Here is a 25,812-nt window from a genome sequence, read left to right as displayed (position 1 = left end):
AGCCGGACAATGACCCTAAACATACAGCCAGAGCTACAATGGAATGGTTTAGATCAAATCATATGTATGTGTTATAATGGCCCAGTTAAAGTCCAGACCTAAATCCAATTGGGAATCCGTGGCAAGACTTCAAAATTGCTGTTCACAGACGCTCTCCATCCAATCTGACAGAGCTTGAGCTATTTTGCAAAAAAGAATGAGCTCTCTAGATGTGCAAAGCTGGTAGAGACATCCCCAAAAAGACTTGCAGCTGTAATTGCAGCAAAAAGGTGATTCTACAAAGTATTGACTGATGAGGATGAATACAAATGCATGCCACACTTTTCAGATATTTATTTGTAAAAAAAAAAAAAAATGTTGAAAACCATTTTTCATTTTCCTTCCACTTCAAAATTATGTGCCACTTTGTGTTGGTCTATCACATAAAATCCCAATACATTACATTTTGGTTGTAACATGACAAAATGTGAAAAATTTCAGAGGGTATGAATACTTTTTCAAGGCACTGTACACACTTCCGATGCTGATCAAACAAAGTAGCCAGCGAGAAATTATACCAAGCTAAGGAGCATAATTTGGGCTGTTTTTGTAGATACACTGACTACCTCAAACTTGCCCAGTCCCAGTATATCATATGGGTAAGGTGAATAAAAACTGGAGTGCTATCCAAAACAGCTTTGCCTTACAAAACTAAACTTTAACTAAAAGGAGAAGAAATATGCAATGATCTCTTATGAGGGACATGGTACAAAAAGTAAATGCATTGAATGAGTGTTAGGCCCCTTTGACACGGAGGGTCTGATCAGGCCTGCCTGTCAGATTTGCAGGCGGACTTGACTGGAGGGTCCATTCCCCTATGGTCTGTTTACACTAGCCTACCTCCAATTCCTTCTGGTGTGCTAAAAAAAAACAAAAAAAAAAACAAACAAACAAAAAAAAAAAAACAGAAGGAGAAGGGATTAATCGTCCTCTATCTAGGCAAATCAGATCGGAGGGCAAACACCAGGTGTGAACAGACAGCAGAGTTCGTTTACATCTAGACACCCATAAAGCAAAGTGGGATCTGTCTGTAGCTGCTCTGCATAAACTAAGCTGATATGGACCTGTCATCTGCCCACTCTGCTCTCATCAGCAGGGGGAACAGCAGACAGATCCCCTGTTAAGTCCACCCCCTGTGAAAGGGTCCTTAAAATGTAATAAGTCACTTTTAAATATAATTAAAAAAGAAAAAAATGATCATTTGTAAAAAGCACAAAAAAATAGGGGAAACAAAAAAAATTATCACGCAGGAATTCTTTAATTCCCTTTTCATTACAATGAAAAAAAGCTTTTTTTTTTCTTTTAGTTATCAAATGACCATTTACGAAGAACATTGCAGAAAACCATAAAACAGTACTCCTTAATTACATGTAGCAACAGGTGTAGAGTGCAGATGTTGATAAATGCCTCATATAAAAAGGTGTAATCTCTGCCATATTTTGGCTTAATTTTTTTTTGTACTTTTACAAAAAAAAAAAAAGTATAAAGAGCAATACAATTTCACAGAGGACAGCATTCCTCTAAATAAAAAACAAAAATACCCCAAAAGCTGAGAAAGCACCTATCAGTTTTTTGTTTAATCAGTGTAACACTGCCCACAAATAAGATGGCACGATGCAGTTAAAGTATATCTAAACTTGGAAGCAAAATAAAATTCATTTCCTATCATTTTTATGAGCAGCTGTTGTGGAAGGGAACTTTAATATATAGCAACTAACCTCTCCTAAAAATTAACATTTTTTTTTTCCCGGTTAAAGCAGTATTAAACCTTAAACCAAAAATGTAAAATACTGCAGGTTACATTAGATGCTGTGGTTGTATTAGGGTGTTTTTTTTTTTGTTTTGTTTTGTCTTTTTTAGGCTTTTTGTTCTTCTGATTTCACCCGGTGATCTGGCCAGTAACACGCCACCTGTATTAGAGTGCCTCCATTCCGGGAGAATGAGCACGGGGACACCTTTGGACAATAGCATTTTCAGTCTGGGGGAGGGTTAGATGTACTAGCAGATTTAAAAACACTAACAAAATTAAAGCCAAAACTCCAGCTAATACATTCTAAGCAGTTACAGCAAAGGGTTATTTTCTTTTGGGATAAAGATTTTATATAAATAAAAGCTGATCATTGTAAACACCCCTGCCAGTATTAAATGGTTTGCCCCATCTCTGTAACTGATACATTCTCCTTGTTCTTTTGAGAAACAACAGACCTACTGGCTGGATCGCCAGGTGAAAACAGAAGAAAGAAAGCCAAGAAAATGAATGCAGCCATTACATCCAAGATTTGGAAAGGTGAAATATAATACAATGTTTACTTTTTTTTTTTTTCAGAAAGTTTTTAACCCAACAAAAATAGCAGTTTCCAGAGTCCTTCCTGTAATTTTGCTTACAGAACTTAAATTTTAAATATTATTATTAGTTTTCCCAGCAATTTTATGTTAGCTACAAAAGCCTTTGTATTTATAGTCCAAATCAGCAGTGAAGCCCAGGGTGGCAACACTACTCCTCCATAGACACAGTATGGTGAGAGTAAGGGTTGTCAATCCAGGACAGGAAGCAATATCAGGAGGTAACATCTAAGGACTCATAAGTAAATATATTAAAAAATTTGTTTTTGGGTTTAGATACATTTTAAATACAGGATGGTTTAGGATATGAGCTGGCTGCTGCAAAATGGATTTTCTTACAACAGAAAAAGACAAAATGATAATGCAGAGAAAAGGCCTGCACAGAAAAATAAGCAGGAGCTGCTAACATGGAATTAAAGCAGCATCTGCTTCCTTCTCCCTTTGTCATAAGATACTTTTAAGTGGTTAATGTGAACATACAAAAAAAATCTACAATTATGAGCGCAGACATCTGGATCAAAATGGGAACCCCCCCAAAAAAAAAAAAAATTAAACCTCTGGCAAAAGCTCTCTTTCCACTTCCTAAACTCTAGTCCTATTTGTTAAAATATTATAAATGAGCCTTACAGGATCCACAAATTAGTGTAAAGATAGAACCTGAATTCAGATAAACACAACATTGAAATATGTATATTGTGTGGCCTCCTGAAACTAGACTGCATAATACTTTAAAGCTCTTCCAATATATATATATATATATATATATATATATATCTCTGATAGCAATATTCAAGCATGTATATAGTCAAATGACTGTTCCTGTCAGCAAAAAAGGTTTTGTCACTTACACACAAAGAACAGACAGGCACTTTGTTGACCCAACATGAAGTCTTAAGATTTTGAACCACCTGTCTGTTCGCACAAATCAAGATCAGCAGTAATATTTAGTGCTGTATACATACAATCTCTGTATTTGGTTTTGTGATAATTTGATCCCTACGCTGCAGAAAAAGATCTAACAGGGTTTGATCTTAAAGTCTACCTCAGAACAGTTTTAATAACAGCTCATATGTTGCATTGATGATACCCCAAGACAGAATAGATCGGTGATAGTTTAGATGGGCACCACGGAATAGGTGTGTCAGTTTTCCATCACGCTCTGTCCATATTGTCATGAGGATTTTTCCAAAGGAGGCAAATTCTCCTCCAATCTGTGACTGCATGCGGGCCTTCACCACATTCACTGGAAAAAACAGAAATCCTAACATGGCTCCAAGCAGTCCACCACAGATGAAATCATTGACTAAGTTAGCACTATAGCTTTTAGCTTCTGGCAAACACTGTTTGATTGGCTTACGAAGACCAAAAAATAAAGCATTGCTTGGTCCATTGCGGACCAGTATGGGTATTAAACCACGGTAATACTCCCTAAATCCATAGGGTCGAAGCACTTTGAAAGCCTGATAAGTATTAGTGAATCGATCATGATGTTTGCAATCCTGCAGCAAAGTCTGAATTCTTTCAAAAGGCGTAAGAATGGCTTCAGTAGTTCCTGCAAGGATTGCTGCTACACTCCTTGTAACAATCTCAGGAGAATTTGTATGCCTTAGCAAAAGGCTGGAGAAGTCCTCGTAAAGGCCAAACATCAGGGCAAGAGTTGTTGTTTTCTGCATAAGTGGGGGGAGAATTCCCCTGTACAAGTTACGGATCCCATCTCTCTCTAGTTGTCTTATAGCATCTCTGGTTCTCAGTCCATACAGCTGTTGTCTGAAGAGCACTTTCTGAATGGGGAAGGTGATTGCAATGTTCGTGAAGGCAGCACAGTAGCCACACACATAATGTTTACTAGTTCCAATAGCTCGTTTATGATGCATAAAGTCTTGTTTTGAATTTGAGAGGACCAAATCACTTTTTCTTTTTTCATGCGCCTCTGAATCCATCACAAATAAAGGTGCGCTTCCTGTCATGCAGGAAACATCAGGTTACCTAAAGGCAAAGAAAAAAAAAATATTTAAGATCTCCAATAAAATGAAAACTGATCTATAAAATAAATATATAAAAATTAGGAGCTACTGAAGCCAATTAAAATATCCAACAATTTGTCCTCACTTACCTGCAATGGAGAAGCAGCTTTCTAGTACCAGACAAGCTCAAACACTGCCTGTGCTAGCCCCTCTACTACATTTTGTGGACAAGACAATGCAATCTCCCTCAAAACTGAGCAAACAAGGCTCTTGCTCCATACTGGGAGCGAGCTCTACTTGCTGATTAACACCAGCTTCCCTGTATCATAGAGGAATGACGAGAGAAAAAACACTTGTATTTCTGCACTTATACAATACAATGAGAGGCATGCAACACTGCAAATTTCTAATACAATGCATTTAGGTTACATAGTTCTTGGTAACACTAAGCAATCTTAGTAGGGCTCTTTAAAAGTGAAGACGTCATGACTGTAAGTTAACTGTTTTCAAGAGCTGTCATCAGGAAAGTTAGCAAAGAGCAATAAAAGATAACATTTGAAAAAGCAAACAAATTACATTATAACAAGGTAAAGCATGCCAAACCTAAAACTGGACATCTGCCATAGAAGTCTGGAGCCATCATTGGATTCATCAGTTAATAAATGTTTAACTTATAGTGGAACTTTAGGGGAAAAATAAATAAATAAATACAGAGGGTGAACAGGCAGGAATTTTAACATAGAAGAGACATGCTTTGTCTTTTCTGAATTAAAAAGATACTTACCTGCTTGTCTACCCTTGTACAGTGAGCTGCTCACACGCAGCTCAGTGTACAAAATTTGGTAGTGCTAAATCTGACTGAACTCCTGTGCATGGATGGAAGCCACATCATCCCCATCCGGCTGCTGTCATTGGCCAGATGAAGAGCTCCAGGATGCCGCACCACTGGAGCCAGGGTAAGTATAGTTCCACTTTAAAGTTTTGCATCAGGTTAGGCAAAGGATGTCACTCAAATGCACATTTTACAGCCTATCTTCTAATAAATAGTGCAAGGATCATTGTGCCCATCATTTATAGTGATGTTATGTTTTCTACACAAGGAAAACATCATAGATATGCACATTCGCCACTGTACAGGCGTAAATTCACACATGGTGTCTGCCCCTCCCAATTGTCTTTTACTCAAGTACCTCCACTCATCTTTATCTCTGTAACACAGGGGGAGGTGTTCCATAGTCCAAGGGAAGAACTGGGAGGGCTGATTAAACTCCTTAAGACTGAGTTTAAAGAGGAGTTGAGAATCTACAGAAGGTCAATTGCGTGAATATATTTACTTCAAAAGTAAAGTTTTTTTTACTCCAATTATCTGCACATGACTGGATACATGAAGTAAACCCCCACAAGATCCCTTCAGAAGAAGTCCGGAAGTGACGAAACGCGTCAAGGAACATGACGTCTGACGTATTCACGCAAAAACGAAAGTGTCGGCGCAGCCATTTTGTAAACTGTAAAACATGGTTTCTGAACCCAGGAAGCTGCAGAGGCGGGTTTGTTGGCACAAAGCTGATTTTTACTTACCCCAATGTAAGATATTATATTAAAACGTCTGTATACTTCAAAATATATACCACATAAGTCTTTTGTATTCAATCTCACTATTTGGAGGTGGTCACTGAGTGTTCATTGTATTAATTGGAGTGCTCACTAATATATTTGTTTTGTCTCACTCTATTTAACTTATTGATAGTTTTATGTATTTAGATCATTTATAATTTAAATAATTCAAAGTTTTTTGGAGTGTACACTATTTTCACTTATTGTTGGAGTGTACACGGAATGATTTTTGCATGATTCACGTGTCACTCACAGTTGAATCTGATTATATTTTGGTGCACTTATTTATTGTTTGCACTGATTTAGTATATACATATGTTTAAGGTATATACATTTATTTGATATTTAGAAGGTAATACACTATTGTAGTTTATTACAAGGTTTGGAATGGAAATTGAAAGCTCTACACACTGGAATGAGATATTTTTGGTGGAATATTGATTTATTGGACTTTTATTACTTTTGGACATTATTATTTTTTATTCTATTATATATTTTTTTAAATATTTTTTTAATATTTTGGAGTATTTATTGTACTTGATTGGAATAGGGTATATTTATATTATTGATCTTTTTTCATATATGGGTTTTGGAATATAGGCGAAGGAAAAGGTTTATTATTGTATTTGCTTTCAAGGGTGAAAGTGTTACTTTTCTTTAGGGGTGATTGTAGTGGTTATTTCACTTATTTTAGGGTTTGCTGAGGGATCATTACTTCCTCATACACACTGGATGTTTTTAAATGTGGTGGTTGGGAGTTTTCTTTTTCTGTCTCCAAACGCCCCTGTATGTTAGCCTATGTTTCTGTGCAAACAGACATTTAGAGGAGTTTAAATGCAGAAAAAAAACACTGCCCACACGCCCAGAAGCAGTAGTGTTTTGGCAGGGAAAAAAAAAAAAAAAAAAAAAAAGGGGAGGTGGTTGATGAGCAGGCCCAGACTGGCCATTGAGATAATGAGATACATAGGGTAACAAAAAACCAGGATCAAGCATGAATGCAGAGGAGTACATGGACTACATCACCAAAGCAGCTCGTAGAAATCTCTTTACTAGACACCACACGTGACCACGTAACACGCTCTTCTTTCTTTTTTTATACTTCTCGCTTTTTCCTCTCTGTCTCCTGTTTCTCACCTTTCTTTCTATACTTCTCTCTCTGCCTCCCATTTCTTATCTTTTTCGCTCTCCTTCTCGCTCAGTCTCCTTTTTTTTTTCTTTTTTCTCTCTGTCTGTCTGTCTCCTGTTTCTTTATCTCTCTCCCTCAGTCTCCTGTTTTTCCCTCCATTCTTTCTCTCTCCTTTCTTTCCCTCCTTCCTTCTCTCTCTGTCCCGTTTCTCTAATTTTTTCCTCTCTTTTCTATACTTCTCTCTTTTTCTCTCTCTCTGTCTCCAGTTTCTCTCCTTTCTCTGTCTTCCGTTTCTCTCATTTTTGTCCTCTCTTTCTTTCGCTCTCGGTCTCCTGTTTCTCTCTGCCTCTGTCTCCTTGTTTTCCTCCATTCTCGCTCTTTCCTTCTTTCCCCCCTTCCTTCCCTTTCTTTCCCTCCTTCCTTCTCTCTCTCTGTCTGTCTCCTGTTTCTCTCCCCTTTTTTTCCCTCCTATACGTCTCTCTCTGTCTCCCGTTTTCCTCCTTTCTTTCCTTCCCTCCTTCCTATACGTCTTTCTTGGTCTCCTGCTTCTCTTCTTTATTTCTCTCTCTTTTTATACTTCTCTCATTCTCCTTCTTGCTCTCGGTCTCCTGTTTTCCCTCTCTTTCCTTCTTTCTATAGGTCTCTCTCTGTCTCCTGTTTCTTTACTTACTTTCCCTTCTTTCTTTCCCTCCTTCCTTACAAAAAAAAAAAAAAATAAAATGTAAAATTGTAAAAAATTTAATAAAATCAAAAACCTACTGACACTAGTGGCAGAACTACCAGGGTAGCAAAGGTTGCTCTTGCGACCAGGCTTTGGGCTGCTCAGTCCAAAATGCCCGGGCCTATTTTTTGTCCCAGTCCAGGCCTATTGATGAATATAAACATGCAATAACACTAGGCACGTTTAATGCTTCAGAGCATTAATTAATTTGAATGCCAAAATAATTATTATTCTGGCTAATTCAATGAACTTTCAAGCTCTTGATGCACCTAAACGCGCTACACGAGTTTACAAGTGTCAAGTGTTTTTTTGCTGCCAAAGTAATGCTGCCAGGAGAAAGGGCATCTAGGAGAGATAGCTATACATCCAGTGTGCATGATGCCTAAATATTCACACAATTTATTGTGAAGATTCTCAACTCCTTTAGTAAATCAGCACACTAGAGTTAACAGAGGCAGAGTGAACAAGACACCTTTAAATTTCTGAAATGATCACAGGCATTTATGGCAGGTTTTGAATAGATAAAAACACTAAACTTTAAGGAGTATATGTAATAGACCAAAAGGAAGCAAGAAAGAGTTGTCCATTGTTCAGGTTTACATATACTTAAAGAAGCAGCAGCTCAAATGGAATGTATAGTGTACTTTCAGTAAACACATAGCAAGTCATTTGTGCAGCATTTATATTGAACCCCAACTTGTTTCTCTACCCCACCCTTTTGAAGCACCCCTACACCTCATTATGAAACTATATATATATATTTTTACCTTTTTTGCTACAGTCTTCAGTCTGGTCATACTTTGTCACAGATACTCTTCCTCTTTTGTTCTCAGTAGTGGGCAGGTCCTAGATGCTAAAGGGAACGCTCTCATGTAATGATGTGTAGCCGTTCCCTGCAGCAGCTGAGTCCATGGTGGCTTGCCGACATGCCCCTAAAGGGTGGTTCCCCCCTGGACTTAAAGGAGGTGGGTTGAATAACCATACTTTAGTACCAGGCTTTAACCATACTTTACTTCCAGGCTTTATTAAGCATGGAAGAGAACCAGTACTGGATGACTGAAGCGCGAAGCTATTTTTACATTTTTTAAAAACAACAAATCTGGAGTTGGGCCCCGGGCAAAAATGCTCCCTTGCAATAGGGTTCCTCTGCAATGCACAGGATAAATGGTAGTGGTAGTTTATGCTTGGGGTACCAGCAAAATGGATATTTACTTACCCAATCCCATGCACCCACGGCAGCTGGTGCTCTCCTCTTTTCCCTGACGCTCCTGCTTGTGGGCAGTCCCTCAAGCATACCTATAGAAGCGTCCAACTTCAATTCCCTTCTGAACAAGCTAGTTGTTTGGCCAAGTATACTGATCAGCTAGGTAAGGGTTGAGTCATTGACCTGGAATGTGTGTCAGGAAAGACAGACGTTCTGATTTAGGTAAAAGCCACAGCTAACTGAACCAAGAGAGGAAACAAGACAACCAGAAAGAAAGCATTTTCAGAATAAGTAGCGATGGCAACCTCCTTTTCCCTCACAGAAAAGACTTCATGTATAATAGCAGCATGTTCACAGTATGTAGAAAGGAAAAACCCATAGCCATTAAGGAAAATGGGAAGGAACGCTGCATTAAAACAATCTGGATAAAGAAATCCTAAACCAGTCAAAAGACACTGCTAAACAGAAATGGTTTCTGGATTACCCGCAGCACACATATCTCTCTGCCCAATAGAGAGTTATATAATGCAGGCAAATGAAGTCAGGTCTGTTAGCAGTAAGTACAATATTTGTATAATAAAGTAAACAGAATTCTACTCTAGATCTTGGTAAACTTGCCCTTTGGATACAAGTCAAACATAAAGCATATAAAAAAGGTCAATGACAAACATTGAACAAAGTCACCAAATTCTATTCCATACTAGAATTACAGTGCTTTTAAATTTACAGGCAACATCATCCAAAAACATTTTTTAAAAGTTTAAGGGTTCGTTCACACTGGAATGTGGTACGGGAGAGGCGCATTCCCGTGCTGCTTCCCGCACTGCATTCCGATCGCAATGCCCTTGCGATCTATTGCAGGGTTCAGTTGAAGGCAAAGACACCCCCGAACACAGGTTGCCAACACATTGTTTGCCCGCAATGGCCTGCACTACAAAGTACCATGCGATGTGGTTGCAGTACTTTTAAAAAAAGCAGTGCATGCACTACGTTTAGCGCGGTGCAGTGCGATTTCATCCCATTCAAATGAATGCCATGAAATTCACTGCATAGACCCACATATGAATCGCACAGAAACACACAAAGCTTTCCTGTGCGATTCGTATCAGAACATAAGGTGAACCGGCCCTAAAACACGTGCCAGCATTAGTATTACTGTTATGTTGTTTTTCCATACTGTGAAATGTAGATCTGTTACCAGGAATTTATATATAACATTTTAGCTACAGCCTTATGAAAAAGTAAGACCTCATGGAAAAACACCCACTTTACAACATATTTATGCCTACAGATTGGTGAAACCCAAGAAAAATTTAAAATTTTCAATACACTGTAATGTGTACTGTAGAGAAAATTATATTTTTATACTTACTGTAAAATCTTTTTCTTGAAGTTCACTGAGGGCCATAGGAATATAGTATAGTAATTTTCAGACAAATTGGTCATACTGCTGCCTTCAGGAGGTTGGGACACTAGCAAAAAAGTCAGAAGCTGCAAAAACTGTAGTCACTGACTTTTAATAAGGCACTCACCTGTCCAAGGATCCAGCGACAACTTCACCCGGGCCGGTTCTTCACTGATCTTCGAGTCCCAGGCACTGGCATGTTAACTGTGGGCAGCCAGCTCTGACTCCTTGCAGCTTCACGTCTGGCTGCCCAGTGCAAATGCGTGAGTTGTGTTGACCTTTTTTGAATGGTCCCACATCATTCTGTGACATGTGATGTGTCCCAGAAAGCTACGGGCACAGAGGAGGGAGGAGAACTTACACTTGATTGCCTAGGAGCAAAACCAAGTACCTGCTCCTCCAATATCACACACACACACACACACACACACGAAGAACAGAACTTCCCCTTTAGGATGAAGTTCCATTTTAAAGAAAGAAGGATCCAGGATCATTTAAGTCAACATCATCTTTATGTGTGGACTCATAACCATGACAATAAATTGCCTTTGTTAGCCTGTACAATGCAGGGATTTCTTCTGCTATCCTCCTCATACAGACAAACTTGTATGAAAAATTGCTACAGAGGAAGCTTATATGTGTAAGTTTATTCAGTAAGACATTACAAGGAGTATTGAGTATCACAGCAATTCCATTTCTGTTGTCATATTTGGTTCCTCTGAGTTACTGCACATTGCCATTGTTCTTTGCATACCTTCGTTAATATTAACCCTTTCATGCCCAGTGGTCATTTAAAGCCTAGCTGCCCAGGCAGACAACTTGTAGTTCTCGAACTGTGAGGGTGCTGGCGAGCACCCTCGCAGTTCATTGAGTAATCCTGCATTTCAGTAACTGTCTGCCCATATGTATGGAGGTGAGGGAAGACAGCTGTAACAAGTGTCTGCAGGAACTTGCCAATGCACCCGCGATTCACTAATCATGAGTGCAATGCTTTACCTGCAAAATCATGTGTTTTTTTTTTTTTTTTTTACAAAAAGGTGAACTTGGCTAATAATTAGTTTTGGTTGGAGTGTACTTTTCCAGTTATTTTACACCCTTCAATACCGGGCACTTTCATCCGCTTTCTGCCCAAGCCAAATTTTCAGCTTCCAGCATGGTCACACTTTCAATAAGAATTGCACGGTCATGCAAATCTGTACCCATATGAAATTACCATTTTTTGACAGTTAGAGCTTTCTTTTGGTGGTATTTAATCACCACTGAGTTTTTATTTGTTTCTAGTTGTTCCACAAAAAATAGTAAAAAACAAAAATTAAAAAGCCTTCTTAGTTTGTTATAAAATTTTGCAAATAAAGTAATTTTTCTTCTTCACTGATGTGTGCTGATGAGGCTGCACTGATGGGCACAGGTGAGGCGGCAACGATGAGGAGACACTGATAGGTGATACCAATGATCACTGATAGGCAGCAATGATAAGCTGTATGGATCATCAGGGTACTGATGATCAGTGTAAATGTGCCCTGTCAGCCTTGCTAGTCATTGGTGATCCTTTCCTAACACATGACAATGCATAAGGAAAGGAAATGCTGATAACCGACAAGTTTGTTTACATGAGATCAGCTGTGACTGGATACAGCGGATCACATGATAAAGGGCAGCTGTGATTGGCCCATTACCTCGATCTGTGATCAGTGTGCCCAATGCGTCCGTGAACGCCCTCCCAGAACAAGAGAGCCAAGCTGTAGCTGTATTTTGGTTATGGCACTGTATAAAGGTGATTAAAGAATAATTCCAGGTGTACTATGTTTTATGCATAGTAAAGCAAGCCACAGATTATGCAATTTTCTTTCCTTTTCCTTGAGTCACAGTCAGTGTTGATGGGGTAGTCCCTCCTGCAGAGTTACTGTGTTCTCCCAACAGGGAGCCTTCGCTGCCGGGAGAACACAATGATTATTGCTAGCAGCTATAGCCGTAGGCAGTAACCGCATGCTAAAAATCCGACAGGCTGGTTGAACTATGCAAATAATCTACCTGGCTGATGCCACTGGAAACTGAACAGAGCTACTTCAGTGATCTCCATGTGCTTATGGGTTCCATGCAGGGGCGGACTGACCATTTGGAAACTCGGGCACTGCCCGAGGGCCCGGGGTCAGTAGGGGGCCCCATGAGATGCCCCTGGTACCTTTTTCATAGGCTTTTTTGAGTTTGGTCAAGGACACAGGGGCCCCATGATCCCCTATTGCCCGTGAGTTGCCAGTCCGCCCCTGGTTCCATGCTGAGCAGCCAGCCTAATGCATTGTGAATACAGGAAGTCAGAAGCTCAGCACAGGCGCAGATGCAAAGCATTTTCTGACTAAATGCAAAGTGTTCTCCGATTGGAAAATACAGAGTATATGACATCACTGCCCTGCCTCTCCACCTTGTCCAATAACAGAACGCTTCAGAAAATGCAAAAAACATTCTCTGAATGGTGCCCATGCTAATTGGCCGACATTCTGTGTGCATAATGCATTAGGCATACCTCAAGTGGAGACCACTGAAGTAGCAGCATTCACTTCGGTGAGCTCCAGCATCCCAGGGCATCAGCTAGGCAACATATATACATAGTTACATTGGTCCAAGCTGGACCAATGTAACAACTTAAAAAAAAATACCATGCCTGGAATTCATCCTTTAGGCTAGGTTCACATCTATGCAGCTCTGCAAGTTACGTTTGGCAAACATAGCAGCCCATACATTTGAATGTGCTGCTGTGGCTGCGTTTCATGCAGGAAAAAGGTTCCTGCACCTTTTTTAAATAGCATCTGCAAATAAATCGCATGGTGCTTTTACTGAAAAGGCCCTGTGCATCTGCAAAGGAGAAGAGTGGTTTGGCTGGTGTGGGAACTGGTACGGTTTACAGGCTGTCCTGTACCCACAACCACCCACACAAGTGTGAACCTAGCCTAAAGTAACTGGAAAAGTACAATTAACCAAAACAAATTAAAGCACAGTATAAACAAAAAGCATTGTGAAAGGTACAGTATGTGTAATGTGCTAATTCCAGTAATCTCTCTTTATCCACTAGGTCAGGATGTCAGTTTACTAATTATGGTTCAGATGCAAGACAAAACACAGATATTATCTGTCCACAGATGAAACAAAAACTGTAAATTACAGTTGTAAAAACTAGCTCATCAGAGTTGGAGCGGAGTTCTCCTTCAACCTTCTTTTTGTGTAACAAACTAGCTCATCCGAGCTGGAAGCGGAGCTCTTCTTTTCCATTCTGTTATTTGAGGTATTCCTCGAATCATTCCTCACATCCCCCCCCCTTTCCAGTCCTGAGAGGCAAACGTTATCTCCTGACAGATGGTGTGGGACAACCAGGTTAAGACATGAGATTGGAGCCAGGCCGTCTGCTGAAGTGTAACTTTTGTCACCCAAAACTATGTAAGCCCACACATTATCAAACTGACCAGAGTAATTGCACATTCCTCAGGTCAACTGTATGTTTCATGTCATGGATTATGAAGCCTTAGTTTTAACTGAGTTTCCCAATGACCACTCCCAAAATGTGTAGTCAGTGCCCCCCCCTCCCCTTTGAGAGGGACTTTTAAGAGAGACAGGCAGACAAGCCTAGAGAGAGTCAGAGTTTTAACAGGGTCTCCTCAGCTGAACATCGTAACAAAAGGAGACCACGAATCACCCTGCTCTGCCGCTTGAGTCTGAAAAACCAAGGCAAGGCAAGTAACTTAACCCTGTAATCTTCTTCCTAATTCTCTCTTTGCTGTGTCTTTATATACATATATATATATTTTTGTAACATATTTTTGTAAATATTGTATTGCACCTGTTTTGACTCTTTTAGTAATAAATCTTTCTTTCTGAAAGTGTTAAACTGTTTCTAAGCGCTTACTTGCAATTCACGAATCCCTGCCTTTGAAGAGATGCTACTGTTTGGTATATCTCTGTATAACAGGTCCGCGCGCCGTGCTATATAGATCAATATTTCAATCATTATAGTGTATATTTGATAACGGGAGTTTCCCAGTCTCCGACAAAAGTGGTGGTGGCAGTAGAGGGTTAGTTGCATAATTAACCCAACCCAGTAGCAAGCGCATTTAGGCTGCAGGCACCGATTGTAGTCCATTAGCTGGGCAATCGCTGTGCTGGGTGCAGCTGAGTGTGGCCTTGTTACGCGCGTCACACCGCGGTTTTCGATCGGCCGGTCCTTCGGTCATGAGTTGGGTGAGAAGGTCTGGGGTCTGATGCCATGGGCGTGACGTATTACTGTTAGTCGTGGTCGTGCGATTGTCGCCTGTTGGTGGCGGCGACCGTGGATCCGTGACAACAGTAACTGTAAATAATTCTTTGCAAATTGCAATGTTATTATCAGCAAACTTGTTACAGATAACCAGTTGTGGAGGAACTTTAGAGAATTTTGTAGCTAGTTTTAATTGCTCGTGTTTTTTCATCTGTACAGCTATCAAAACATTACTTTTTACGAAGAAGAAAAAACCCCATGGAATAAAAAAAAAAAAAGGGGGGCTTATAATAGCGTTTTTGTGCCGACTTGTAGTAGCGTTTACGATTTATTAGCATTTTTACAGTACACGAAGAAAAAAAAAACAAACAAAAAAACACAGGAGCAGTTTAGGAGCGCTCTGTTTTTTTTCCTGCAGGAAAATCGCTCCCAATCTGCTCCTAAATGCTGAAGATTGAAAAATGCTTCTAGCATAAAATAATGTGCATGGACCCATAGGATAACACTATTAGCTTCTAGAAGAAAAAAAATGCTAATAGCTTCTTGGAGCTTAAAAAAACAAAAAAAAATGCTAGTGTGCATGGAGCCTTAAATGTGAAAAAGATGCCAGATTATGATCCAATTAGGTATAACTTTGCTCCCGTAACAGTGAACCTCTAAAGATGCTTAAGGTGACCCAGTCACTAATTTAACCACTTGAAGACCAGGCCTTTTTCTGCCCCTTTGTATACATGTAAAATCAATATTAGCTAGAAAATTATTTAGAACCCCTAAATATTATATATTTTTTGTGCTGAAGCCCTAGAGAAAAAAAAATGGTGGGTTTTGCAATTTTTCATGTCACCCAAAGATACAAAATTTGTGAAAATACACACAAACAAAATACAACACCCAATTTTTTGTAAAATATAAAAGAAGGTGTTACGCTGCGTAAATAAGATACCTAATATGCCACGCTTTAAAATTGCGCATGCTTGTGGAACAGTGACATATGTACAATCTAAGGTCCCTAACTCACATACACATACTAGGGACAATTTAGACAGGAGCCAATTAACCTACCAGCGTGTCTTTGGAGTGTATGAAGAAACCGGAGTACCCAGAGGAATTCCACACAGGCACAGGGAGAACATACAAACTCCAAACAGGTGGTGCCGTGGTTGGGATTTGAACCGATGACCCTAGTACTGCCAGGTGGAAGTGCTAACCATTTAGCCACTGTGCTACTGCAAGTAAGCATTTTACTGGCAATTTATCAGATCTGCATTCCTGGGACTCAGTTAAATAATATTTCCTGAGAAAGTGTTAAACAGCTTCCATGAAGTCTATTTTTCAAATTCAACTGCCTGTATTGTATATTGAGCAACAAAGATTTTGAATAACTTACTTCCTGTGACCTAACCCTTCTTTCGCTTGTTCAGTACACAAGCGGGGTCTTCAAATGATCGGTTTAAGTCTGGACCTCATGTGCTGATGTACCTTCAGGGACCATTCACACTGCCTTCATTTACTTCTCATCCACACCAAAACACATGGGTTATTATACAGGATTTATATAGCACCAACAGTTTCTGCTGAGCTTTACAATATAAAGGGAGACAGTACAGCTACTATACAATAAAATACAAGAGAGTAAAGAGATTAAAAACACATTGTATTTGATATTCATTTAGGCTCCTTGCACGTTTATAATAAATAAAAATAAATTCCTGCACTCGGCTGACACAAACAATAAATGTAGAAATATAATAGTGAATTCCTGGGCAGAGCCCACCAAAAGAGTATAATGAAAAATACGGGACTGCTGCAATTAAAAAAATCCTGAATACTGAATCCACCAACTAAATACTCAAAAAAATGCGCTGTCCCTTTAAAATTGTATGAAGCATATGCAAATCACCAAACACAAATAGGAGTGATAAATTAACAGACATAAAACATATAAATTATAACATTTGCAGCCTTCAGCTCAAAAAAGTTCATGTGATCCATATAAACAAACATACACAAACAGGCTGCGGCATCAGCCATCACACCTAGAGTCCGCCTGACACAGTTGCCCACAATTGGTGTCCTCTGGGATTGGATCCCTGCTTCAACTGCCTAAAATGCCTGCGCTGCACCTTCCCCCCCACTGTCCCGTGACCCCACCAACGATTCCCCCCAGCCTCAGCACACCCCAGCACGTCACCATGGATCCCTGTATACGTGCAGGTGCTGAGCATGTGCCAGATCAGTCAGGGAAAACTAGCAGAGTGCTGAGCTTGAGCTGAGGCACATTAATGCCAGGCAACTACCAATAGTGCCAATCCCCAGAAACACACAGGAGGATACAGAATTTTATGGGCGGTAAAAGCTTGGGCACTGTGACAGCTGAGTGGGGACAGATGTCAGCTGACAGGGAGAGAGCTGAGCGGAGTGGCTGCGCAGACTTAACCCCTCCATTGCCAGACACCTTTGCCATTAACTACTTGTAATACTTAAAAGAATAACTTACAAGGGAGAGGTAATGGAGTGGGGGTCCGTCAGTGGGGGAAGGGGGTGGTAGTTGGTGGAGGTGGGAGTCTGTCAGTGAAGAGATGTGCCAGTAGGTGGAGGGAAGGAGGTCTGTCAGTAGGGGGAGGGGCGGTAGTTAGGGGGTGGGGGTCTGTCAGTGAGGAGAGGTGCCAGTAGGTGGAGGGGTGGAGGTCTGTCGGGGGGGGGGGGGGGGGGAAGGGGTCAGTAGTTGGGGGAGAGGGTGATAGTTGGAGGGCTTTCAGTGGGGGGAGGGGGCAGTAATTGGGGGGTGTGGGTCTGTTAATGGTGGGAGGGTACATTATTTGGGGGGGATGGTCTGTCAGTGGGAGGCAGTAGTTGGTGGAGTGTGGGTCAGTAGTTGATATCAAGATATCAGTGGGAGAGCAGTGGAGGGGGTGGAGGTCAGTCAGTGGGGGGGGGTAGTGATCGGTAGTTGGAGGGGTGAGGGTCTATCAGTGGTGTTGTGTTGGGCAGGAGTTGGGGGGGTCCATTAGTGGGGGCCAGGGGTTGTTGGTTGAGAGGGGTGGGGGTCTGTCAGTTAAAAGTGGGAGTGGGGGGGGGGGTCTGTCAGTGGTGGGCAGTAGTTCGTCCTGGAAGAAGTCAGTGTGGGTGGAGTTGGGGGTCTGTCAGTGGGATAGGGATATTATGGAGGGGCAGAATTTCTCAGGCTGCATTATTATCAGAGGAGATAAAGAGGAAGTGCAGAATATTACAGCCAGATTATCAGAGTGGATATAAAGGGGGTGCAGAATATCATGGCCTATATTGTTATCAGAGGAGAATTAGAGGGGATACAGAATATCACGGCCTGCATTATCCACTTGCCTACTGCACACTGTAGATTTACTGCTACAGTGCAGCAGAAGAATCACATGAACTACTTTTAATACCCCCACTGTCCTGGCTGTGCCATCACTGGCTACAGCACATGCCGCTCACCGGGTCTGGACAATTGTTAAAGACTGGGACCCACTGATCGGTGGAGTAGATGACATGAGAGAGCTCTGTGCTGGTTAAAAAAAAAAAAAAAAAAAAAAAAAAAAAAAAAGCGGCCTTTCAGCAGGAAATCCTTGGCTCGAGCTCAGCTAGTTTTCCCTGACTGCTTCACTAATCCGACACATGCACAGTAGCTGCAGGGATACAGAATTTCACAGGCTACAGATTATCATGGCCCACAGGCTTCCCACTGCTGCCACTCCCACCAGCAATTGCAGAGTTAAACAGTTCAAATAATGCCCCCCCTGCTGGCACCCCCCCCCCCCCCTTCAGTGTCCTCCTCCCCTCACTGATCCCCAGCAGCCCCCCCCCCCCCCCAAGCAGCTTTGCTAATGGACTTTCCCTCCACCCATCCTGCTGACTGCAGCTGTTGCCCAGGTGATCTGCGAGCAATGTGTCAGTTTGTGAATAAATAGGAGTATCTATACAGATTTCTATTCATCCATTGATATCAATTGGGATACAGCAGCTGCATGGGAATGCACAAGTGTTCTATGCATTCCTGTGCAGGCAGTCCCATTCATATCAACTGGAATACAGCCACTGGTCCCAACTTGACATCCATGTGGATGCATGTCCTTGAACTCACACTGTCTGCATTTGGGGCCATGCACCTACACAGATGTCAGATATGTCCTTGTAGCCGCTGCGTCCCAATTGACATGAATGGGACTGCCTGCACAGAACACCTGTGCATCCCCATGCAGGTAAACACAGCTCTCCATGGACATACGCTTTAGCACACCCCATGTGAAATTTAGCAGGAATTTTGTAGCTTATGTTGTTTATGTGTGCAAATAAGGATTTCATTTTTTTTTGTGAAAATAGCGATTTTATAAACATTTACACAAATATCACAGGGCCTAAAGATCAGTAGAACCTTCTTTGTATTCTACTGGTCATGTGCTTTCAGAAAATATATGGTTTGGGTGGTCGTTTACAAAAGTGAAAAATAAAAACCTGAAAATTTAGAGAAATTTGATTTCGTTTTGCATATGTTGAATTTTCACCATTTCGCAAAAAGGCGCAATTTAAAATGTGCAATTATTTGTTATTTATTAACTCAATACAGGTTAAGCTTTTATACATAATAGGAATTTAGAGGGAATTTTGTAAACATTTGCTATGTTCGTATCTGCCAACGATTTTAGTGTATTTTTAGCAGAAATATTGTTTTGATAAACATTTGTACAAATTACACGGGGCCCGGAAAATCAGTCGCACCTTTTTATTCTACTGGTCATGTGCTTTCAGAAAATATATTGTGGGTCAAACAGTAAAAGAAAACCTCCTAATTTTTAGAGAAATTTTGTTATATACAGTTTTGCGTACATTCGATTTTCACCATTTCACAAAAAGGTGAAATTTAAAATGTACAAATATTTGTTATTAACTTAATACAGGCTAAGTTTTATAAGGAATTTTGTAAAATTTGGTGTGTGTGAGAATAATGATTTTATGATTTTAATGTATTTTTCGCAAAAATAGTTTTGATAAACAATTACGCAAATAACAAGGGGCCCTAAAAATCAACATCTTTTTATTCTACTGGTCATTTGCTTTCAGAAAATGCATAGTTTGGGGGGGGGGGGGGGGGGGTCTTTTACAAACTCTAAAAGCTGTAAGGGAAAAATAAAAAAGCAATGGAAAAATTGCAAAAATAATCTGGCCACCTGAGTTTAAAAGTGGGCAGCAGGACCTGGCAGCAAAAGAGTTAAAGCATTTTATTTCAGTATTCCTACTTGGAAAAATACAGATCAGCGCAACAAAAATGCAACACATGACAACAGCTCCTATTGAAAACAAGTATAGGTCTGCCTAAAATGTACCTTATACATACCAGTATGTGACAGAGTACAATCATCATTAAAGTAGAGTTACGGCCTCCGGCCCAACCACCAAAATAAGTCAGCACCTACAAATACTGTAGCTGCTGACTTAATATTAGGGCATTCACCTGTCCAGGGATCCAGCAGTGTCCTCACCCTGAGCCAATTCTTCAATCAGCTGTAGTGTGCTGGTGCTGCCATCTTGACTAAGGGAGACCGGCTGTGAAGCCTTGCACTTTACAGCCAGTCCCATACTGTGCATGCGCAAAGCGCACTGAGCTTTGTGGATGAAGTGTCTCTCAAAGGGCTGCGGGGAGGATGGGGGGGGCGCAAACTTCTGGCTCAGTTCGCCGCAGTGAATTGAGCCAGCAGTGGGAGCGGGTACCTGTCAAAACCAGGTTTTCGTTCCCCCCTCCCCCCAAAAAGGTGCCAAATGTGGCGGCGGGGGGAGAGGGGAGGAGGTGGCAGATAAGCCGAGCTTCCACTTTTGGGTGGAGTTCCACTTTAAAGTGACAAGGAAAGTCCCGAAGGGGGGGGGGAGCAAACACCTACCTTGAGAAGCAAAGAGAACACTGGGATTTTGGTAGGGTGCAGAAGGAGAAGAGTGCTCAGTCATAGGGCCCCTGCAGCTCACTCCCTCACTCTTCCACCAGCATGTTCCTCTGCATTCAACAAAAGGGTGTACACCCCATGTCCCCCGGAAGTGGGGTACACTTTTACCCTGGCAAGCTGAGATAGGTACTACACAGACCTCAGCTCTCCTCCCAAATGTGTGCAGCCAAGGCATTGAAGGTTTGGAGGCCATCGGCCCAGCAGCACTTTGACTGGGTTAAATGTATAATGATAATCCTGTATAATAAATGTACATGCACTGCTCATGTAGGTTTAATTAATTTATATATCTGTCCCCATAATAATGACACGGGGTTATTATGTTTAGCTCTCCCGCTGCAAGCGATTACGGATTTAAACTACTGTTTAACCTACACACCAGATAAGGTCTTTACCAAATGAATGACAGTCATGTGAAAGTGGAATAAAGAAACCACATTCCAAAGTAAACCTGAAGACAAAGTATTTTAGACCTAATTCAAGTATAAGCAGGTCACTTAGTATGTAATGTTGTGAAAACAGTAACCGCCACAATATGAAAAGAACACGTGCTTTATATGTGTACAAAGTTCACAGAGCCCATATAAAGTCACAATAGTTCTGTCTAGGATGGAAGCCTTAAGATATAGGAGAAAATAATGACATCATAATGTGCAGTTTAATGAACTGTACAGTACATTATCACAATGCATACTCGACATACACATGTTTATAGAAAAAAAAAGACACACAAAAGTGATTGTAAAATGGGAAAAAAAAAAGCTGACACAGCTAAATATGCAGGGCTGTTAGAACTCTTAACAGTCTGCACTTTGACTCAGAAAAAAACTGTATGCCACAAAACATTCCGGATCATCATGCAAAGATAACTTGTTAATCGGTTTATTTCAGATCTCCATTAGTACTTGGATTTTCTCCCTCCACAGCTAACAGAGGTGCTCAAAGTTGAAGCAAGACAAATTTTATATTTTCAAAATTTAGCAGGGGTCCTTTTTGTAGTTTAAAAACAGCTTACTAATGAGCCACAAACCCGTAGCTAGCAAGCAGTTAGCAAAGATAAGGAAACACCAAGGCGTGGGGTAGGCAACCTTACCCTAGGTTCACAGTTAAGCATTTTCCGCAGCGTTTGCACTACAGTCCATTTAACATGATTTCCTATGGGACAGGCTCCGCCCGGTGCATTTTTTGGAAAGGGTCAGGGACTTTTTTGAACACAAAAAGTTGCATTTTTTCGTTCTGTAGACTTCAATGGAAACGCTGCAGAAAAGCATGTATTGCTTTTTTGCTGTGTTTTAAATCTGCCTAGCAACAAGAAAAATAAAAATAAAGCAAAACACGGCAAAAACGCAAAACGTAACGCAAAATGCAATGCAGAAACGGATCAAATGCAAACTGCATAGGTGTGAATCTAGCCTTAGAGAGGTGGAGATCCAACTGAACAACATGGAAAAAGTCAAATATCACCGGGCACAGGCTCCTCACACCTCTTTAAACCTCTATTTGCCGTACTAACTTGTCGCAATTGCATGCATTGTATGGCAATCATGGGTTTAAATCAGGTGGTGAGGAGGCAACATATCACCTCCTCACCACTTGTCAAACACACTCAGATCACTTTTCAGAGGAGCAGCAGTGCCTGCTGTACTTGTGACTGAGCCCTTAGATGCATTCAGCAGTGGCACCCTTATGGCTATTTCACACAAAGTTGGGAGGTGGCAAAACCCTGTGGCTGAGTCGCAGTTTTGCCACCCCCAATCCATACCCCCTTTAGCTGCTGAGGCAGCAGCCAAAAGGTGTATACATGCCACAGCAGGAATTAAACGCCCTGTTGCTTTTGGTGGATGCTACCGCCTGCCAATTACAACCCATTCAAGTAAATGGGGCCACTCTGCAAGAGCCCACGTCTGCAGGGTCCAAGGGTTTAAAGCAGGTGGAGAGAAAGCAACACAATGCTGCCCGCTTTAACTCCTTGTTTGCTGTACTGCACAAGCTTGCAGAGCACTTGCAGAACAGCCTCATTCACTTGAATGGGTCATGCTTGGTAGGTGGTACACCGAACAACCATGTCAGGAAGTAGAGCTCCTGCTGCGGCATGTGTACACCCCTGGCTACTGCATCTAAAGAAAGTGCAGTTGGGGCGGGGTGGCAAAAACACATCTTAACTATGGGGTTTTACCACCCTAAACTGCCAATGTAAATGAACCCTTACTGTTCTGAGCCCCCTATAAGGCTGCTTTCACACTGATGTGTTGCAGTTTACCTGCACCAAGGGTGCAGCACAGTGCATCTGTGACTTTCCTGGGCTAGCTACGCTTTGCCATAGACTTCTATTATATCCTGCAAGTGTGATGCACTTTCTGAAAGAGCACCAAAACTCCTGCATACAGGTGTTTTGATGCTCTTTCAGAAAATGCACCAAACCAGCAGGATATAATAGAAGTCTGTGGCTAAGCGCAGCTAACCTGCAAGAAAGCTGCAGGTACACTGCACTGCAGGTAACCCTGCAGAGCATCAGTGTGAAAGCAGCCCTATACTATTATGCCCAGTGTATTGCTTCATACTGACCTGAAGATCTCTTCTTTTCTGCTGCTGGAGACCGCTAGCTGGGATTAGAGGTGGAGTTCAGTTGGAATCACGCTGCATGGAACAGGAGCCAGCACTACAGAAAAGGCATCGGCCTATGTAGCTCTTGCTCCCTACTACAGCTCCAACTTTACAAGTAGTCCCTCTGCATTGCACTCTCGGTGATGCTCTGGGATGGCGGGTCAGCAAGGCCACCTGCTGGAAACTAGATCATATGTGACACAGTGAAGATATTTGCCAGCACACCATGGATCTTCAGATTGAGTCCATGTTATCACATGCCTGACGAAGTGGTCCTGTGTAGCTCTTAAACATTGTACTTTCCTATCTGTGATCATTTGTCAATAAAAAATGTTTGGACTCAATCTAAAGATCCATGATGTCCTGGCAAATATCTCCTTTTGGCCAAAGGCACAGATGCACTGTCCAGCCCTGATGCCGACAGTCTGCAAAACTCTATAAGAGGCTGAAAGGGTAGTATGTGCCTAGGGATTAATGCCTGATACGATGACTGCTTACATTCCTGTGCCTTCCGTCTGTACCAAAATATCAGGATCTGATGCACCAGGGCTAATCACTCAGTGTGGATGAGGCCCTAAATTGCAGGTCAGGCTCCTTTTGAGTAACAAGCCCAGAACAAGGATATAACAACTTTTGGTCAGAACTTCAGATGACCATTCCTGTTCAGGAAAATAAACAAAAAACTCAAAAGGACTGCCAACTCTCAAGAATAATTATCAAAGGCTGCTGCAACAAAAAGGTGATGCACTGCCAAACCAATCTCAACAGAAGTAATAACATGAATCAATGATCACTAATCAGTATAACACCTTACAGCCCTTCACACCCAATGAAGTGAACACATTTTATTTAAAAAATAATAATTCAAAAAACTACCTGCCGATCCCGAGAAAAAAAAAATAAAGAGGGTCTGCTCCAGACAAAGACTCCCACCAAATGACAACTCCGCTGCCTCTTGCCTCTAAATAAACTAAGAGGCGGCACCACCCGCTGATGCCACCAGGTGGCCCCATCCCCTTATGACATCTTTGACCCACCATGCCCTGGTCATAGTCAGGTACAGGTAGGTCAGGTACATACCTGTTTAGGGTTAGCAACGCAAAAGTACTTAAAGGCATAGTACAGCTTTATAAATAAATAAAAAAAAATCCTATGCAGATAAGGGGTGTTTGTAGATAAAAACAATCTGTGCAGCTTTGACCAAAGTTAAATAATACTTTTGCTATAGGAGTATGTTATTTGCATACCTCATGAAGCCTGACTGGAAAACGCAGAGGGATGGCATCATACCTTGTTGCTAGGATGTTGATAAGACGTGCCTAGTCGTTACTGTTCACCTTCACATGAGCGATCGCTTTCGCCAATTCAAAATCCCCTCACATGCGCTCTCTCTTCCCTGATGCAGTAGCTTTGAGCTCAGCATTTGAAAGCTCACTCCTGTGATGGTGGTGGTGAACAGTAACAGCTAGGCCTTTCTTAGCAACATCCTAGCAACAAAGGAGGATGGTATGATAGCATCCTTGAAGTTTTTCAGTCAGGCTTCAAGGGGTACATAAAGGCCCACACTAAAGCTAGGTTCACATCTGTGCAGGTGGTGCCGCTGCGGATCCACACAAAAATCCGTACAGCCGCACCACCCGCACAGAGAAATGCAGACCCACTGGCAGGTGCATTATTTCTAATGGCACGCCGTCTGCACTGGAAAACGCAACTGCACTAGGAACTGAGGTTCCCGTGCGGGCTGCGTTTTCAGAAGTGCAGGGAATTCTTCCCTGCGTGTCACGGGCACAGGAGCCCATTCAAATGAATCGGCTCTTGTGCCCACGCAAAAAGCAGCCCACACGGCCGCATATATGTGAACCAGGGCTTATAGCAAGAGCATTATTCAAGTTCTGGTCACAGCTGAAATTCATTTTTATCTACAGAAGAAGGTTCTGCTCAGGTTAGTAGTGATTTCCCATCTTGCCACTTCCTCAGCTGATCTATGTACATTCATACTGGTCTACAGGAGGGCAGTCAGATGCAGCAGCAGTGACTGGAGGTGCCTGAGGTCTCCCTACTGTAGGTGAGAAGTACACAAGGAAGTGGTGTGGCTCACCATACAAGGCTTCCACCCATGCCCCCGTGTGCCCTAGCAGGCCACAACCGCACACATGAATGACTGCCCCCCAAAGTCACACACACAGCCCCCACAGAGGGTACTGTTCTCCCACAATACTTCCTAGGCTGTATAGCGGGCGGCCCAACCTCCTGTACACACTTACCTTCCATGAGGGCACGCCATACCCAGCTCTGCCCCCGTGCACTAGGCAGCCCATTCACAGCTTCATTCTTCACCTCCGCCGGTGACAGTTGTGGGTGGGGATGACCAAACTTACTTCCGGTCCCATGTAAAGCTCGCCACCAATCGGCCGCCTCGCTAGCGCCAGGCTCTGCGCATGCGCCCATCTACCCGCCTCTGTCACCTTCATTTGCCACCTGGTCTCTGAGCTCACGTGGGCGTAATGTGACCAATCAGTTGTCTAGACTGATAGCCGGGCTTAAAGGCTGCGCTGGGTAAAGGAGCGTCACGTGGGCACAGCTCGTTATTCTCCA

General features: G+C 41.9%; 1 protein-coding gene across 1 annotated transcript; it reads right to left on the bottom strand.

Annotated features, from left to right (window-relative positions):
- Positions 1 to 1,278: 1,278 nt before the first annotated feature.
- Positions 1,279 to 25,591, bottom strand: SLC25A51 (solute carrier family 25 member 51). The gene is made up of 2 exons (XM_089670915.1): positions 25,482 to 25,591; positions 1,279 to 4,368 (listed from the first exon to the last, which is right to left on the bottom strand). The coding sequence occupies exon 2, from the start codon at positions 4,347 to 4,349 to the stop codon at positions 3,426 to 3,428; it is 924 nt and encodes a 307-aa protein (XP_089527041.1). The 5' UTR covers positions 4,350 to 4,368; positions 25,482 to 25,591; the 3' UTR covers positions 1,279 to 3,425.
- Between the last annotated feature and the right edge of the window lie 221 nt (positions 25,592 to 25,812).

This window comes from Staurois parvus, unplaced genomic scaffold, assembly GCF_062004578.1.
Source record: "Staurois parvus isolate SC_StPar_1 unplaced genomic scaffold, SC_StPar_1.0 ptg000096l, whole genome shotgun sequence".
Lineage (NCBI taxonomy): Eukaryota > Metazoa > Chordata > Amphibia > Anura > Ranidae > Staurois > Staurois parvus.
This window is presented reverse-complemented; position numbering and strand designations above follow the sequence as displayed.